The sequence below is a fragment of the Coffea arabica genome, chromosome 3c, assembly GCF_036785885.1.
Source record: "Coffea arabica cultivar ET-39 chromosome 3c, Coffea Arabica ET-39 HiFi, whole genome shotgun sequence".
NCBI classification, from domain to species: Eukaryota; Viridiplantae; Streptophyta; class Magnoliopsida; order Gentianales; family Rubiaceae; genus Coffea; species Coffea arabica.
In genome coordinates this window covers 9565563-9583975 of record NC_092314.1, presented here as the reverse complement: position 1 = coordinate 9583975, position 18413 = coordinate 9565563, and the positions used below count along the sequence as shown (strand labels likewise).

General features: G+C 33.3%; 1 protein-coding gene across 1 annotated transcript; it reads left to right on the top strand.

Moving 5' to 3' along the window:
* Positions 1-11756: 11756 nt before the first annotated feature.
* LOC113702770 (UDP-glycosyltransferase 75C1-like) lies at positions 11757-13353 on the top strand. The gene has a single exon (XM_027223906.2). It carries the CDS (start codon positions 11817-11819, stop codon positions 13215-13217), a length of 1401 nt encoding a protein of 466 aa, XP_027079707.1. The 5' UTR covers positions 11757-11816; the 3' UTR covers positions 13218-13353.
* Positions 13354-18413: the final 5060 nt, after the last annotated feature.

Sequence of the window (18413 nt, the reverse complement as noted above, 5' to 3'; positions counted from 1 at the left end):
TAAATGTAAGTGTATATTTAGATAATGATTTAAATGTGATTTATATATGTTAATGAGTGCCCATTAGTTATCCTTTAGAAAAATAAAAGATATTCTCCAAGTTAGACATTTTATGGTTTTAAAGAATCATATGATTGTGTTGCCATTATTGGATGATCAAATTAAGTCATAACATATGATTCCATAATATACATATACACACACATACATACATATATATATACACACACATACATATGCATACATATACATATATGTGTGTGTGTGGAGTTTTGGGTTTCAATTTTTTAGGGTTTTCTTATCAAATTATGTCAAATTATTCGTCAATTACTCCTCATCAATATCAAACCCTAACATATTACCCATCGATAATCCACCCACATTTGTTTTTATCCTCCCAAAAGTAAAGAAATACTAATCCAATAACGATCGGCTTCATCCCTATTAAAGTTTAGTATAGTACAAGACTTAGTACGGATGGTCATACCTTATTCACAGTCAAATCGAATAGAATCATAATATCATTAACCTGTTATAAATTAAATTGATAACAACATTAATGGATGCAAAAAAAAAAAAATCGTATTGCAACTAAAGCAAATCAGGAAATAAAAAAAGTATCTATACTACATATAAAGTGAGAGGAAGGGCATCATATAAACATATTTTGCAACTTTATAAACTTTTATTTTTGTTTTCACAATATAACCAACATAATTTTTACCATCACTACTTAAGAACATGTTGCCAACATGGTTGCTCCCAGACATATCTATGAAGAAAGCAATGAATTCAATAAAGAAAATTTTCCATATCAAATTTAATATATTTGTAAACTGCACGCAAATAAGTGTGCCTCTAGCACTGGTACTTCTTTTTTTTTTTTCTTGCATGACCTACACCACTCCTCAATACTGGGGCCACCTTTGAAAAAAATTTCTTCAGGACTTACATCCCATAGAGTATAATCAACATCAGGGATAGGCCCAGGAACTTCAAATTCTGATAGCAGTTGAGAGCACAGACAAGGGGCTTCAGCAATTTCATTCCCCTTAGAAGATCCCGAATGACTAGATTGATCCTGCGAACTTGAAGCAACGTATTTTCTATTGGGTTTCCTTGAAAATTCAGTTCTAGGCCTCTTGATAGTTGGTTGAGGTACAAGGCCAGAAGCAGGAATGTTGCGATCATTAGGCTGCCTTTGAGCTCTTTCAGGGCCTCGACCAAAAAGGCCAAAACAGGATGCCATCCTACTGTTTTCACGGATTTCAGCTCTTTGAAGTCAATTTCTTAGAGTGTATGAGAAATAGATATTTGATACTTGGACATAGACATTTATAGTCCTGATATATATATGTTTTTTCTCTAGTGTGCCCTAAGGATTATAGAAGTTTTGCTTGGTGTACAAAATGGAAGGTTTGCAAGGAAGGATGGGTGGTGAAATTGGGAAATGGTAGGGTTTTAGGTATTGCCAAATAAATCTAGGCAGTCTTGTCTTATGATGCTAATTATTAAGAATGTTAGACATTATTGAGAACTTAGTATTATTTGAGAGAGGGATTCATTAGAAAGGCTCCAATATGTTTTAAGTAGTAGTAAAAGACTTTCTCATTATGCACGGATATTCTAAAATAGAAAAATTACTTAATTTTTTTGAAGGGATAAAACAGGTGCATTTCCTTAAGTAAAGGTTAATATTAGATAGTACACAGATCTTGCGTAAATATTGCACTATATAGGTAGATACTTGGAAAGAAGAAAGAAAAGGTTTATGAATGAGGAAATTAAGTTTATAGCAAATGCTTACGTAGTGGAAATTTTTAAGATAATCAGACATGTGTATAAGTGTATATCCATGCATCTCTTAAATCTACTAACAAGAAAATTTTAAATATGCATATCCCAAATCTTTTTGTTAAAATATTCTCATATGAAGTACTTAATTATTAATAAGTAACTCTTTGCAAAGGTTTTGACGCAGGGCCACATGAAATAGTACGGAAAGATTTATTTCCTTCATGCTTTTGGCCTTTCAAGTATATTAAATCGTATTCTAAGGCGTAGCTGCAAAACAAATTGAATCATTGTATATTCAACACGCATATTGCAAGTTAGAGAGCATTAGGGACAAAATAGCAAAAAACTGAACAATGTCAAATAGCATATTGAATTTTGTTAATAAGAATAAGAATTCATACATAAAAAAAAAAAAGAAAAAAAACACAAAGAATATACATGCATGCTAAGTCGGCAGCTCATTTTTTGTTGGATGGTTCAGAAATTCAGCTATTAGAGACCTTAAGGAGCTTGCTTGCTTCATGTACTTGGTTACGAAAGTCATGAGACTTTCAGCGACGTAGTGTTGGAACCAAATTATTTTTGTCTAGCCCAAAATGCTTAATTATATTATTGGATATAGACTAAGTAAGGTGTTACTAAGCAATCAAAAGCTGCTTATGCTTCACTTGAATTGATAGCATAAACGAAGGTCGATCATATATGATAACAAAATATACATGCTTGAGTTGGGGACAAAATAATGGTAATAAAGACATCAAGTGTTAAATGGATGTGAAAAATTAAACAAGTGCTTAAGAAATAACCTATAAATGAGATGTAATGTAATAAAAGAAAATTTACAAATTTGGTCTTTAGGAAGGATTTAGAGTTTCAACCAAAACAATTATAGTTCCTAAAATTCTGAATTTTGATAGGAGTAGACAATTGACAAATTTCATAAATTGCTAGTAGCATAAGTCACGTGCAAGTTATGTGGCTATTAACACTTGATCTTTTCCTTTTTTTTTTTGTCTTTTCCTTTTTAATCCAAACAAAAATTCAGTGTATTTTTTTTGTACTTAATCCAAATAAAATGGATGGAAACCACTTTTCTCTAATATCTTTTCCTTTCTTTTCCATCGCTGTCCTTTCTTTTCCTTTTCCTTCCTGTCCTTCAATCCAAACGGTGCCTAAAAGAAATAGAAAAGCACATTACAATATGTTTGGAGGGAGGGAAAAAAATAGCAATATCCCTCACATCTCGTTTGTTGATTTCTGTTCCCTTGACCTTAACCTTTCAAAGGTTATATCCTTATTGTTCATGCTTCTTAGCAATGTAGTAGATTTTTTACACATAATTGGATCATGCCACTCAAAATAATTATAACCTTTACCACCTCTGTTGTCCTTCTCAATCAACAAAATAGAGAAAATTGAAGGGAGAATAAATACAAAATTATATTTCATAACCACAATAATAGAGAAAAAAATCCATACCTTTATGGCACAAGAGAAGCAACTTCTCCTAGGGTTGTAGCTCGTCCACAAGGTAATCATTGTTGTAAGTTGATCACAATTGCAAAATTTTCTGGCACCATGAGTTTAATTCTTGCTTCAAGGGATACAGGTTTTTGCCCTAATTAAGAAATAGAAAAATCTCCTACAAAACAAAACCATGAACAAGGAACCCAATCTTTGTTGAAGACTTTCTTGATTTTAGGGTATCTCTGTCCCTAGATCAATCGTTGGGTTTTTTTCCTGAGATATGGTGAGAAGCTAGATTGAGGGAGAGTTGGATGCAATGGGGTTTTATTCTCTTTTTATTGGGTTTATCAACTAATCTTGGTTTTTCCTCCTCTTCTTTTGTTATTTCAATAGGTATTCGTATATTTTAGCCTGATTAATTAAGAAAAGACAAAAAGGGAATACAATCGTCAAGTTTTTAAAGAGAATTTTAATTACAAAAAAAAAAAAAAAAAGCTTTTAAGTCCCAGCACATGACTACATGTGTCATAATTCTATTAGGAAATTGAACTAAATCTGTCAAGTGCCCACTTTTGCACAAAACTGGATGGATTGGAGACTACATTTGCTTTTTGAAATAGATTGGGGGCTAGTTTCGTGCATGTGTGATAAATTGGGGATTAAAACAGCAGTTCTCCCTAAAATGTATTGTAAAGCTTAGCTTCAAAACAAATTGAATCATCGTATATATATTCAACGCACATATTACAAGTTAGAGAGCACTAGGGACAAAATAGTACCAAACTGAACAGTGTCAAATAGCATATTGAATTTTGTTAATAAGAATAAGAATTCAAACATTAAAAAAAAAAACCAAAGAGTATACATGCATGCAGCTTATTTTCTGTTGGATTGTTTACAAATTCAGCTACAGTCTAATTAGATATCTTAAGAGGCTTACTTGCTTCATATACTTGGTTATGAAAGTGAAATTGGAACCAAATTATTTTTGTCTAGTGCAAAATGCTTAATAATATTATTGGTTATAGACTATGAAATGCGTTACAAAGCAATCAAACATTGCTTAATGCTTCACTTGAATTGATAGCACAAACGAAGGTCGATCATATATGCTAAACAAAATATACATGCTTGAGTTGGAGACAAAATAAAAGTAATAAAGACATCAAGTGATAAATGGATGTGGCAAATTAAATAAGTGCTTAAGAAATAACCTATAAATGAGATGATAATGTAATAAATGAAAATTTGCAATTTCGGTCTTTAGGAAGGATTTAGAGTTTCAACCAAAACAATTATAGTTCCTAAAGTTGATAGAAGTAGATAATTGACAAATTTCTGTAAATTGCTAATAGAATAAGTCATGTGTAAGTCAAGTGGCTATTAAAATATAAAAGAAATAGAAAAATGCATTACAATTTGTTTGAAGGGAAAAAAAAAAAAGGCAAACGTCCCTCACATCTCGCTTGTTGATTTTTTCAACCTTTACATTTAAAATAATTCACAATATGGTCACATATTAAAATGTATTCATATGGACCAAATTCCAATTCTGAACAAATTTTCACATGAAATTGTAACAGGGCCACCACGTGATAGTTTTTAAAAGGGCAAAAACATCAAATGAGGCAACCCATGATCCAAACTCATTATCCAACCCAAGAAATTCAATCCAATAAACGAAAAGTTTCCGGAAACAATCTCACAAATGTTTTTAGTTGATGGTTTTGGCTTTTCATTTGTCACGGTCTCATAGCCTTGCATGAGCTTTCTTTGTTGATCCATAAAAGCAAATGTTTGCGCAGAAAAGGAAAAAAGAATTTGAACAGGGGATTCTTTGAAATAATTTTTTGAAAATATATTGCAATATTTTTGTAATATAATATAACGTGTTTGAGATAAAAAAATGGTTGAGAAAATAAAAAAGCGATTGCAAAACATGTTAATGATCCCTTGTTTTCCCTTGCTTCTCATATGAACATTTATCTAAACTTGTGTAGCATACACCCTATTTGAAAATTGCTTCAAGGATCTTTGAAGCATACTTGAGTCCGGCAAGATAATTAACTGAGGGGAAGACGAACATTTCCGTCAGATATAGCTTGAGAGAACTCTATATGTAGTAGGGAGAAAATTCTTCAAAAAAAAAAAAATCTGCAATAACACATATAAAAAAAATAGAGAAAAATCTGCTAAGACTAGAATCAAATGGGAAGATCGTTTGCAGGACTCAACTTGATCATTGATCTGCAAAGTTGTGAGAGGGTCCTTAGCACAACGGGTTTAAAATGTTTAATCAACTTATTGGTAGTCTGTCAACTTATTCGTAGTATTCATCAATATAAACTTCTATATTTTTTAGATCTATCTAACATATACTTATTGCACACTCATTAAGATGTATTTCAGACGTTAATTTATTAAAAATATAAAATTAATTAGAGAAAACATATAAATAAAAAGAAAGATAATAATTATTAATATATGTACATATATAATGAGTTACGTGAAATCTAGACGTATTAATGAGTGCCCATAAAACATCTGTTAGACAAATTCTTTTCTGTTTAATGTGGGATAGTAGGCGTGACAGAGTATATCCCAATGCATTCTAAGTATTGATGGTCCATGATGATAAGTAGCTATTATGTTATTGTACAAATAGTTACGGTATTCAAGGAAGTATTGATCTCATCAGTAACGCAATGTTGTAGTCTACAACAAAATAGACCTGCGTATTTGCATAGTACTCAGCAAGGTTTTGAAACTCAGAGTGGACCGGACCGTCCGATCAGACTAGTTGAATCGTCAATCGAGTTGTTAGGTGAGCCAAATTATTCCTCATAACTCAGAGAAATCTAAAATCGCCCTCTTTTGTGAAAACTAGCTAACTTGGTCGATTTGATCATTGGATTGTTGAACCAAAACGATTTTCATTAAACTGATCCGATTCTTGCCATTCATCAAAATTTAGATTTTAACTCAAAATTGAAAATAATTGAAGAACGAAACCGTGAGTTCGGGACCTAATTCTTCAAAGGCTCACTTGCGGCTGCTGCTATCTCTGTTCTTTCAAGTTCAATTCCCAACCTAATTTCTTCATACCAATTCTCCCCCTTTCATCATCTCACAATTTCCTCCAACATCAATCTAATCCCATACCTGAAACTCTGTCCGAAGGTTTAATTTTTCCCTTTACCAAAAAATCTCTTCAATTTTTTTGTCCTTTTTTTTTTCACTTTGCATCTTACTAAATTATTCAAGTAAAATTTATCATGTAACTTTTTATTTGCTTTAATTTTTGCGGTGATTATACTTTGAGAAATTTGGCAACTAAAAAACTTACATTTCACAGGCGAGTATTCATCTTTCTTTATCTTTTTTTTTCAACCTTATTTTCATGCTAAAACGTGGTTGCTTTTTAGTCGTTATTCTCTAGACCTTTTGGAATTTGAAGGAAAATTCAAGAGATAGCATATATTACAAATTTTGTTTAAAAAAAATTTTACTACTACAAATGAGCTAGGCCTTTTTTGAGATTCTAACGCTTTTTATGGTGATGGAAATAGTAGCACGAGTGGTTTTGACTTTGGCAGTAATGAGTTGGATTAGAAAGTTTGTTTTTAATTATTAATCCAGTTGAGATTGCTATTAGGTTGCCTATGATTTATGTTAGTGGTTTAACTTTATTATTTGGATTTGTTGTTACTTGTGATAGAATCAATGGTTTTGTTAAATTTATGTTTGTGATTTCCCTATTTTTTTTTGAGTTTTCCTTACGGGTGTTCGATAGTCATTCGTTAATACACATAAAATTCACCTAACTTACCGTATATATATATATATATATATATATATATATATATATATATATATATATATATATATATGTACACACACATACTAATAACTATTACTCTCCATTGCATTTATATACTTTTTCTATTAAATGTTTCCTACCCTCCTTGTATTTATTTACTTTCTCTAATTAATTTTACATTTCTAAAATTATGTCACCGAAATATATCTGCTTCATGAGTACTCAATGAGTGCCGTTAGTTAGAGATAAACCCTTTTTTTAATGGAGTTACATTTCCGGTTAGTACATTATATAATATTAGATTAGATTATTAGTAATTATATATTAATTATTTTTTATATATTTATGACATTACAAATCAATTATGGCTCAATAACGATTAGTCCAATGGCTTGACCACTGACTCTTGACTCGGTAATTTTTCCACCTCATAGCTAGATGTCAAAACCTTGGTGCTCAGGCAAAAAAAAAAAAAAAATTGTCTCACCATATAGCATTTGTTAGGACTCAACTTCTCTCTATGCATTGTGTCCCTTTCCCTGTATTTCCCCATCTAGAGTTGAATTAAGGACTGAGTTATTACTCACTACTCAAGATCAAGTTTGAAAAGGTAAAACCTCATTTGAATTTGACTCACCAGTCTAATTAAACCAAACATGAACATCATTTATCATTTATTAAATTTTCGAAGTCAACTCGAATTTGGTTCTGTTAGCATAAATTTTTGAAAATTTATTATGTAAAAATCCAAACTACTAGAACTTCATGAGAGATCAGTTTAATAATGAAAATAAATATATTGAATTAAAACATAATTGAAACTTATTATACTATAGAAACAAACTTGGAAACTAATAAGTTTCGGATCAATTAAGCTTATTTTATGTATTGGGCTACGTCCAAATGTTTGACCTATCCGTCTTAGACTGCAATTCGGGTCCAATATAGAATACTAGGAGTACCTGATTTATTAGTGACCCGTTCTAGAATTGGAGGAGTCCAAAGGTTCATAATATGTCATATTGCTTTGAAAGGATTTGGGATAGCTAGCAACGGTTGAGGTTTCTGTGTGGTTGTGCTGTTATTATCCATTTTATTTATGGATAATTTCAGAAACCTCCCTAAGGTTTCTAACAATTTCATTGCCCTTAATTAAGGTTTCCAAAATTTAGACACTTCCTCTGTCAGGTTGTTGGAGCCCAATTCTTACACTTTACATAAAGAAATGACTTAATTATGTTGACAGAATTAATTAAATCATTAATAAGTATGCTTATCTAAGTTAACTACCATTTGGACATTAAATTAATTTCTAATATGCCATCATAGAAAGGGTGCCAATGGACTTAGTTTAATTAATTTTCCTTTGCAATGTTGAATGCCTTTCTTCTCTTTGCCTGCTTACCTCTTCATCTGTAAGACATTCATACCATTGAAAGTATTTGCAATTTGAACAGCAAAAGTACAGTTTATGTGGATTCTTTTCACTCTTAGAAATTTTGATTGTCTCCTTGGGATTATAGTTGCAATATCTGTTTCTAATTGCAAATAACGTTGGTGAATTCCAACTTTTTCCTCCATTGCTTGAACGAGCCATCTCTATGTGTTTCTATCTGTTGCTGCTGCTTATTTCATTCATAGAAATGTGTCGCTTTAGCTCATCTAACACCAAACCGTTAAATTGTCCTCTCTTGCTGGTTGATTTTGTTGTTATACAGAGTCTCATGCAATTGCTGTCTCAAATAGATGTTAGAAATAAGGATGGCAATGGGGGCGGGGCCTGCGGGTACCCGCCCCCGGGGGATTATTGGGGTAGGGGCGACGGGAATTTTTTTCCCCCATTTAGAAACGGGGCGGGGGCGGGGGTATACTGCACCACCTGTTTAAAAAAATAAAGATATATATATGTACATAATTATATATAATATTTAATTTAATTAGTTATAAATTTATAATAATGATATTATTAGTTATATGTATCATTTAATGTATATTAGTATATGTAATATAATTGATAATATCAATTATACTACTAATTATACATGTCTCTTAAAAATTATTAATTATTTATACTAAATTTATTAATACATTTATATTAAATTCCTAACTACACTTAATACAATAACACTTTTTTTCTCAAAAAAACACAATAATAATTTAGTGTTGTATTTGTATCAAAGTGAAAACTTGATTATTTTAGTTATATTTGCTTTGTCATATTAGATTATATTCAAATAACTTTTATTTAATTATTTTTATGAGTTTTAATTGTGAAGTTACAATAAATAATAATTTGATAATATGTTGATATTTTAGTACTTGATTATTTACTAAAATTTAATTATAATAAAATTATATAAAAAAAATTTTTTAACCCCACGAGTGCCCCCAAGGGAAGTTGGGGGCGGGGGACGAGGCGGGGGCGGGGGAAATTAATAGGCAACGGGCGGGACGTGGGGGAGGGGTCCCCCGCCCCATTGCTACCCTTAGTTAGAAATGGTTGCAGAAAGAGCCGTTAGTTTCCAGTTCCAAACTTAAGTTGAAACCTTGCCTTTGCCATAAGTTACACCCCTTGAACTTTATTTCTTGTTCAAATAGCTATGTACTATTCATATCAAATTAACTCACTAATGCAACACTTGAGGGCAGCTGTGAAATCCTTTTATATTCTCTCCCCTGATACTAATTACTTTTATATCATTTGTATTTTTGAATTGGACTGATTTTACTGTCACCTACTTAGTTTTAAGGGAGGTATCTAATATTTTAGAAACCTTAAGAGAGCGTAGTGAGACTATCAGAAACCTCAGGGGACGTGAGGTTTATGAAATTATCCCTTTTATTAATATATATTATTTTTTGGATTAAAAGTAAATTTCACTAATGGATTGTTGAAAATCGTTCAGTATTATTTGAATTACAAAACATGCATTAGAAATTACACATATGTAAGTTAACAGATTCAATAAATCTAAAAAATTATGAACAGATCTGAAAAATGTAAGAAATTTCAAAATTATTTTCCAAAAAATAAATCGTTGTAGCTACTTTCCGCGCATGTTGTATTCACCAGATCTGCTAATAAATTCAGATCTAAAAACAAAATAAGAGAAAACAGCACAATTCACGTACATCAATTCCATATACGAATAGAATCATGTCCACATATGTGTGTGTGTGTGTATATATATATATATATATATATCAATATTTGAAAGAAATAAAATAATAATGCCAATCATTTCGGAAGTTAAACCGTACTTGCCATAAACCCGCTCTGAAATGCCTTCTAGTGACAAGTTGAAGTACTCTTCAATTTTCATACACCATTTACTTGGTTTCCCCCATTCTTTATTTTTGACATCTTATGGTCCTAAGCATAATTTCATACTTATCAGTGTCTAATGCCAATCATGTTTCCTCTTTAGTCCTTAAATTAAAGGAATATTCAAGAGATAAAGTGAGATAATCCATCTCTATGTTGAACTTAATTTAGCATGTTGACACTCAGACCTAAGCTCTTAAGTTGCGTACAAGCTTCATGTTCTTCTCAAATTATATTTTCTTGGTTGAAGATTCTACTTGCAAAAGCGTGTAATTAATCTATGCCACGAGAAGATTGACCCAGTCATATCAGATACTGTACCAACAGATGAGTAATTAGAATTTGCTAACTGGTATGAAAAAGTAAATTAATTCACGTTTGCATACTTAGAAGAACTCCGTCTTTTTTTTTTTTTTTGGGGCTTCAAAGGTGCTAGCTAAATTTTAATCAACGAAGTAAACGATGAAAGAATTGACAAACTCATTAAATAAAACTAGGTAAGAACAGAATTCATTTACCCGCATAATATTTACATTGCTAGAAATTCAGAGGTTAAACAAGGGAGAATTCTCTCAAGGTCTTGATTGTATGGGTGTTACCACACCAAGATTAGTAACTATGTAACCAACCAAAAAAAAGAGTCTTTACAATTCCAACTCTAAAGGTTTCCTGCACTCACTGTTCACAAAAGTAGCTGTCAATGCTTGAGACATCAAACTAATGAGGTGCGTTATTCTGGCACGAACAAAAGTAGCTGTCAATGCTTGAGAGAACCATATATGACTTTTCCAACCCGTCAAATTAATCATTTTTTCAAGCTAGAGATGCTTTTTCTGCAGTTGGTTATTTCCACCTTTTCAAGTAATTGGAAGAAGCCCGAGGATTTGTAATTTGCATGATTAGTGTTTGTATTTGAATAGAACATCATTGAATAAAGTTCAAATTGTAGTCAAATTGTAAACACCTATATGTTGACAAATTATCTTAAGGGCATATCAGGCAAATAAAAAAAGTAAGGAACATCCAACTATAAACTATTCAAGGCACTTTTATAGATAATAATAATAATAATATATGATATTTTATTATTATATAGATATATAGATTAGCCCTTGTTAGCAACGGATAATAATCAAATCGTAAAGGTTTATAGTGTCCGCTGTCAAGATTGAAAAGTTGGTGGAGAAGTAAAGAAGTTGTGAAACTTGGTCAAAGCAATATTTGTGCTGAAGTAAGTACTGAAGTATGCAAGACAACCCTTCGTCATGACAAACATCACCTTTCAATGCCTTGGCCCTATATAAATAAACATGCTCATAACTCTGTAGTCTATAGGCAAATAATCCACATTAAACATTCAAACAATCTTTCTCTTTCAATACAAACCTTACAAGCTTCCTCACTCCAATGGAGAATTGCCATTTTCTAGTTGTGACATTTCCAGGCCAAGGCCATATCAACCCTACCCTCCAATTCGCGAAACGCCTAGCAAAACTAGGCGTTAGAACGACATTTTCAACCAGTCTTGGTGCAATCAACCGCATGAGCAGAGCCTCGGATTCGTTACCAGAAAAATTAAGCATTGTTGCTTTTTCTGATGGTTATGACCAAGGCTGGACTACTGACGATGATGTTCAAGAATATATGACTTCTCTGGTTACTCGTGGCTCACAAACCCTGAAAGAGCTCATCATGGCTCAGAGCAATGAGGGCCGTCCAATCACTCATGTGGTCTACGCCATACTTATGCCTTGGGTTGGTCAAGTTGCTCGTCAACTTCAGATTCCATCAACTCTTCTTTGGATACAGCCGGCAGCTCTTTTCCAACTCTACTATTGTTTCTTCAATGGCTGTGGGGAAGTTACTGGAGATATTTCTAGCAGTAAAACAATTAAATTACCCGGATTACCAACACTAGCTAGCCGAGATCTCCCCACATTTTTTCTGGCTTCAAATCCTGATGTCTACAGTTTTGCTTTGCCCACGATCAATAAACATTTTGAACTACTCCAAGAGGAAGAAAAGCCAAAAGTTCTCGTAAATACATTTGATGCTTTGGAATCTGAGACTCTCAAGGCTGCTGTGAAGTTGAAGCTGGTAGCTGTTGGACCTTTGATTCCTTCAGCTTTCTTAGATGGAAGGGATTCTTCGGATTCTTCGTTTGGTGGTGACTTGCTTCAGGAAACGAAAGATTGTGTCGAGTGGCTGAATTCCAAGAATGATGCATCTGTTGTTTATGTAGCATTTGGGAGTTTCGCAGATGTACCATTAAAACAGCTAGAGGAAATTGCTCAAGGGTTGCTGCAAAGCAAGAAGCCATTTTTGTGGGTGCTTAGGAAGTCTCCCAAGGGTGAGAAACTGGAGGAAAAGTTAAGCTGTAAAGATGAATTGGAAAAGCAAGGACTGATAGTTTCTTGGTGTTCACAAGTGGAGGTTTTGTCACACCCTTCTGTGGGATGCTTTGTGAGTCATTGTGGATGGAATTCTTCTCTAGAGAGTTTAGCTTCTGGGGTGCCAGTTGTGGCAATACCTCTCTGGACAGATCAAACTACCAATGCAAAATTTATTCAAGATGTTTGGAAGACTGGGATAAGGCCTACGGCCAATGAAGAAGGAACTGTTGAGGCTGATGAGATCAGAAGAAGCTTAGAAATTGTTATGGATGGTGGGGTGAGAGGTGAAGAGATGAGAAAGACTGCTAAAAAATGGAGGGAGTTGGCTGTAGAAGCTGCCAAAGATGGAGGATCCTCCAGCCTTAATGTCAAGGCTTTTGTGAACGAGGTTGCAGCTGGTGTCATTAGAGGATAAACATATTAGCTCACAACTTTATACTGTACTTTTCAACTACTTAATATTGATTTTAATTGATTTAGTGTTGGATGATATAATTTTGATGGCGTTTGTTCTTCTACAGTATTAGTGAACCTTTTTATGGTGAATAATACATTAATACTAGACTAAACTTTTCTAGAAAGTAACTTTGTGGGTTCTATCTTGATAGGTTTTTTGTATAGTCCTTGAGGTATAAGATTATAATTTAAGAACTAAACTAATGTAGAACATCAATTTCAAAATTTGGAGTTTTAATATACACTTCTTGGAAAGGGGGTTGGAGTTGTTGGCTATCACATTAATTCCTTCACTCCACTTCCTAGCGCACGCTCTAGCATTCCATTATTTCCCATAGCTTCCTTTTTTTCAAAAAAACATTTTCCACATGTTGCTCCTTGTTTCTCTTTTTTTCTTCTCTTCAAATTCTTATGTTCTTTTTTTTTTTTAATCCTTTTGCAAACTCTTAAAACAAACAAGATGGACAAAAATTAAACATCATCTTAAGAAGACGCTAATTTCAGACTAATAATAGACCTTTTTTTTTATACTTTTGACTTACGTTGATTTTAATCAAAATTTTTTATTTTTATCTTTTTGTATATTTTCGAGTACTGCTTACTTAGATATTGGAATAAAAATAAGATATGGGTAGGTAATTATGCAAAATATGCAAAAAGATAAAAAAAAAAAAGAAATGTAATTAAGCATAAATCTACATAAGTTAAAAGTGTAAGAGGCAGTTTATTATTAGTGTAAACTAAAAAAGATTATTTCAATTAGTTGTCAGTTGTCAATCAAAATTATACATTTGAGTGTATGAATGAGAAAAAAAGAAAGTGACAAGAAAATGGACTTTCAATAATCATGCTTGACTTGCTTCACAATGACAAGAGGCACACTAACATAGTAAGGTCTGTTTAATGGGTGGTCATTGGAGACTTGTTAAGACATATATCAAATGTTAGATTTTGGGAAAGATAAAACCAATTATAGAAAGTGTATAAATATAAGAGAGAATAATAATTATTAATATGTGTATATACATAATAAATTAAGTGGAATTTAGGCATGTAAACCAATGCTCAGTTACAATCCAATTATGTTGACCTTGTCCAAATCTGTGCACTAATAACCTGTCCAAATCCGCACTCTTAGTGAGCATTAAGCAAATAAATTTGAATTTTTTTTTATCAATCTAACAATAATAAAATATAGTTATTTCTTATTAAGCAATATGCAAAAAATAAAAAAATTAAAATTTTAATTGACTCATAAATAGGTTGTTGGATATACCCATACTCATTTATTTAATCAATACAAATGGGTTAACCTAATTATACTCATTACCAAATTATTACCGGTTCAAACCCATTTGAGCCACCCATTTTGACACCTTTAATGTTATGGAAGGTTAGCTCCTACATCATACCTCTTATAAAATGAAGGACAGGCCGACTAATCAGAAGGTGTTTTTAAACGGAAAAATCCTGAACTAATTCACTGTTCTTGGCCTAATTACACCAGGGGTGGCAATTTTCGACACGACCTGAAAACACGACACGAATCTAACACGAAATTAATGGGTTTGGGTTGAGGTTTTGGGAATTCGGGTCAGAATCGGGTTGGACCCGATGCACCCGAAAAGAAAACAGGTCGATTTCGGGTCAACCCGTGGTGACCTGATATGACCCGATATGACCCGTTTACGAATTAAAAATAATTTAATAAATATAAAAATAATTTTATCTAACTAACCTAAGTTATTCTTTTTTTCAAAGGCATTAATTACTTAATCATAAATGAATTTATTTAATTTGTGTGAAGTTGAAATTATTATATTTGGATAAATAATATATTATATTATTTTTTACTTTTATACTGTTTTAATTTATTTTATATTTTGTTTGGGATAAAACACTTTTACGGTGTTTAATTTATTTTAGATTTGGTTTGGAATTACTTATTTAAAATTTTATTACTTGATTATGTAATTAGTTTTGTGAGAAATTGATTTTATTAGAAATTACAGTGATAAATTAATAAATTAAAATTAAGTTTCGGGTCATTTCGGGTCGACCCGCCAACCCGTCAACCTGAAATTTTCGGGTTCGGGTCAGCATACCTGACCCGTCACGGGTTGGCGGGTCGGGTTCGGGTCAACAGATTTTCTGGCGGGTTGACCCGAATCCGACCTGCCAACCTGATTTGGACCCGAATTGCCACCCCTAAATTACACTACCTTAATTGGAAAGCAAATGTAAATGCTAGAATGCAAAATGCGGGTAGAAATTGACATCTCCCGCAGCAAAGGACTTTCTTGGCCAGGTCCTCTCCTTATCTTTTTTAGTATTTCATTGATGTTGTGTCGCATCTATTGTCGTTTTCCTTTGGAAGAAAAGTGTTACACTAATTAGTAATTGTTAGTGAAATAATAAAAAATAGGCTGATACACTATAGAGAAGAGTAAATACAACCTAGAAAGAAAGAAATAATCGAAAATAACAATAATAACAATCCGAGACTTGTGAGCACAATTTCCTTAAAATAGATTCGCCCCCTCCAGGTAGAGTGCTCGAGGTTAAGTAGGCGTCTGTCTCCCAGGATACAACGGATTAAAGGTGAATATGTCAGTACCAAACTTTCTTCACCACAGCGAACTTCTTCACGTTTATCAAAGTACCACATTCATGTACATACATGTATCTCAATAAGATAACTCCAAAATCATGTATTAAGTACATGAATCCTATCCAAAATCATGTATCAATAATTAATATACATGAATCTTATGTACATGAATGATAGATAATTATCCTTGGATTCTTTTAAGAGTGTCATTATGAGAACAATTTTCTCATTCACTCTACAATGGATATAGCCATTTTTCCAACAGTAATTACCCAAGAAGGTGAAACACGTTGATGTTCTAAATTATTGCGTAAACAATTAGGTATTTGTATATTCACATGTATAACAAAGAGAAATCACACGGCGCGATCAAGTTTTGGATTAATTGCAACATGCACTGCAAACTACTATCGATTTGCACTTTAGTTTTGAAACTATTAATTCTAATAGTTTAACATTAGGAGTACTGGTTTAAAAATTTGGAGGAATCCATGCAGGTTTTCATAAAAAAGTCGATTGTTATATTGCTCTGAAAAACCTTCTAATAACAGTTACTTATCAATTTTCATTCACCATTTACCCTTTTTTGCTTTAAACCATTCGTTATTTTTGATAATTTACTATTCTAAACTTAAGATCATACTCGTCACTCTCTAATTTAGTCATATTTCCTCTCTAATCCCAATTTCTCGTTTGGATTGCTATTTTTTTTGGAATTTTTGTAGAAAAAATACTATAGCAATAATATTTGTGTGATAAAAAGGCGACTGAAAAATATGTTCATTAAAAACATAAAATTTTTCTGCAAAAAATTCCAATTTAAACAATGTATAAGCAAGAAATGGTAAAACGTGAAAAAGTTTGTTACTAAAAAAGTTTTGAATCTCTACTTGGATGTGGGTCAAAGATATAGCTTCAAATCTCTTGGCCCGCATTATAAAAAATCCAGGCTTTCCTGGAAAAGTTTACTGGCAAGTGCGTAGGCACTCATTTGGGCTAGTGATAATTTAGTTCCTTTCGAGTTTTCCTTAAATCTCTTTAGCTCCGCTCTCGTCCTAACCTAATATAGAGTAGGAGTACGTCCAAAATAGATTTTATTGTGTCTAAAAAAATTTTCAATATGTAAGTAAGGAGTGGTCCCCAACAGCAAGAAAAGCTGCCCATACAAGTACAACGGAACAGGCCCCCACGTGAATGGGCTGGTGGTTGGCGCCTCTTCCTCGGGACCGTCAGGTCCTGGGGTCGAACCTCCGCAGCAACATCGGCTTCTCCGTGCATCTAACGTGCTAGGTCTGGTTGGGGCGCTGGGCCGGGTTGAAGTGGGATTAGTCGGGCCGCCTTTACGGACTTGATCCGGACACCCACTCCGTCGACAAAAAAAAAAAAAAAAGTACAACGGAACAGAACACCGTAATTAACTCTCTAATCCCAATTGGGTATGCCACAATTAATCACTTCGTTGAACATGACCGACAGAGCCGTGCATTACTGACGATAGACTGAATTGAAAAGCTTTTATCAGGCCACAGTACATGGGATACGGGGCAGGAGCGGTCGTCAGGCCGACCGCTCCTGAACGGTCTCCTCACAATCAAAAATGTGAGGAGACAAATGAGCCAAGTCAGCAAGTCTTCAGCAGGGCAAGGAACGACGCCGTTTCAAATAAAAAAATATTGACTTCCAAACGGGAGCAGACGGAGCAAACGGAAGATTCGTGATTTTGAAATTCAAGTTGAAATTTTGAACTAGCCGCAGAAAACAAAACTTCAGCGGAGAGTCTTGGCGTGCTTGTGAAGGTACTCTACTCTGACCGACCGCTCACTAAAGGTAGAAAGCTGAAGTTCGGCTGGGCTTCAACCTACTGGGTGTTTCTAGGTGAAGTGGGTGAAGTCTACTCTGATGAAAGTAGTAATTGACAGAAAAGTGGGTGGAGAGGCAGGCGGCAAGGGAGAATAAAACAGAGACGAAATCAGAGTTTGTTCGTAAAACTGAATAGCAGAAGTAGCTATGGTCTTCAACTGGGTATGAGAGTGTTGTATCCATTTTGAATGCAACCAAGGCAGGCGGTAAGGTAAAAGCAAACAGAGAAAATTGAGCATTTCATGAAGCCAGATTTTGTCCTTCAACTTAATAGCAGAAGCAGCTACGCTCTCCGACTTCGGTGAAACGTAAAGCGTATTAGCAGACCAAGGTAATGTGAGTGAACCATGCTAGTAACTGTGGCCAATAATTTGTCACCCAAATGCACATCTGTTAAATGAATGATGAAATTAGAGTCATTGAAGACATAATATGAAGATGATAGAAAAATAGTGAAATTGTACTATATTTGTGTGTGTGTATCGTATCGTATCTGTGTGTGTGTGTGAGCATTCAACTTTTCAGTGATGGACTATATTGGGATAGTAGTTATTGGAAGACCTTTCAAGTAAACTGTCGAACGGAATTAGGGAAAGATGAGAGAAACAAAGTCACATTTAACAAGTGAATTAATGTACATCCTGTTGTAAATTAGTTACATGTTATAGCTACCGTATTACAATT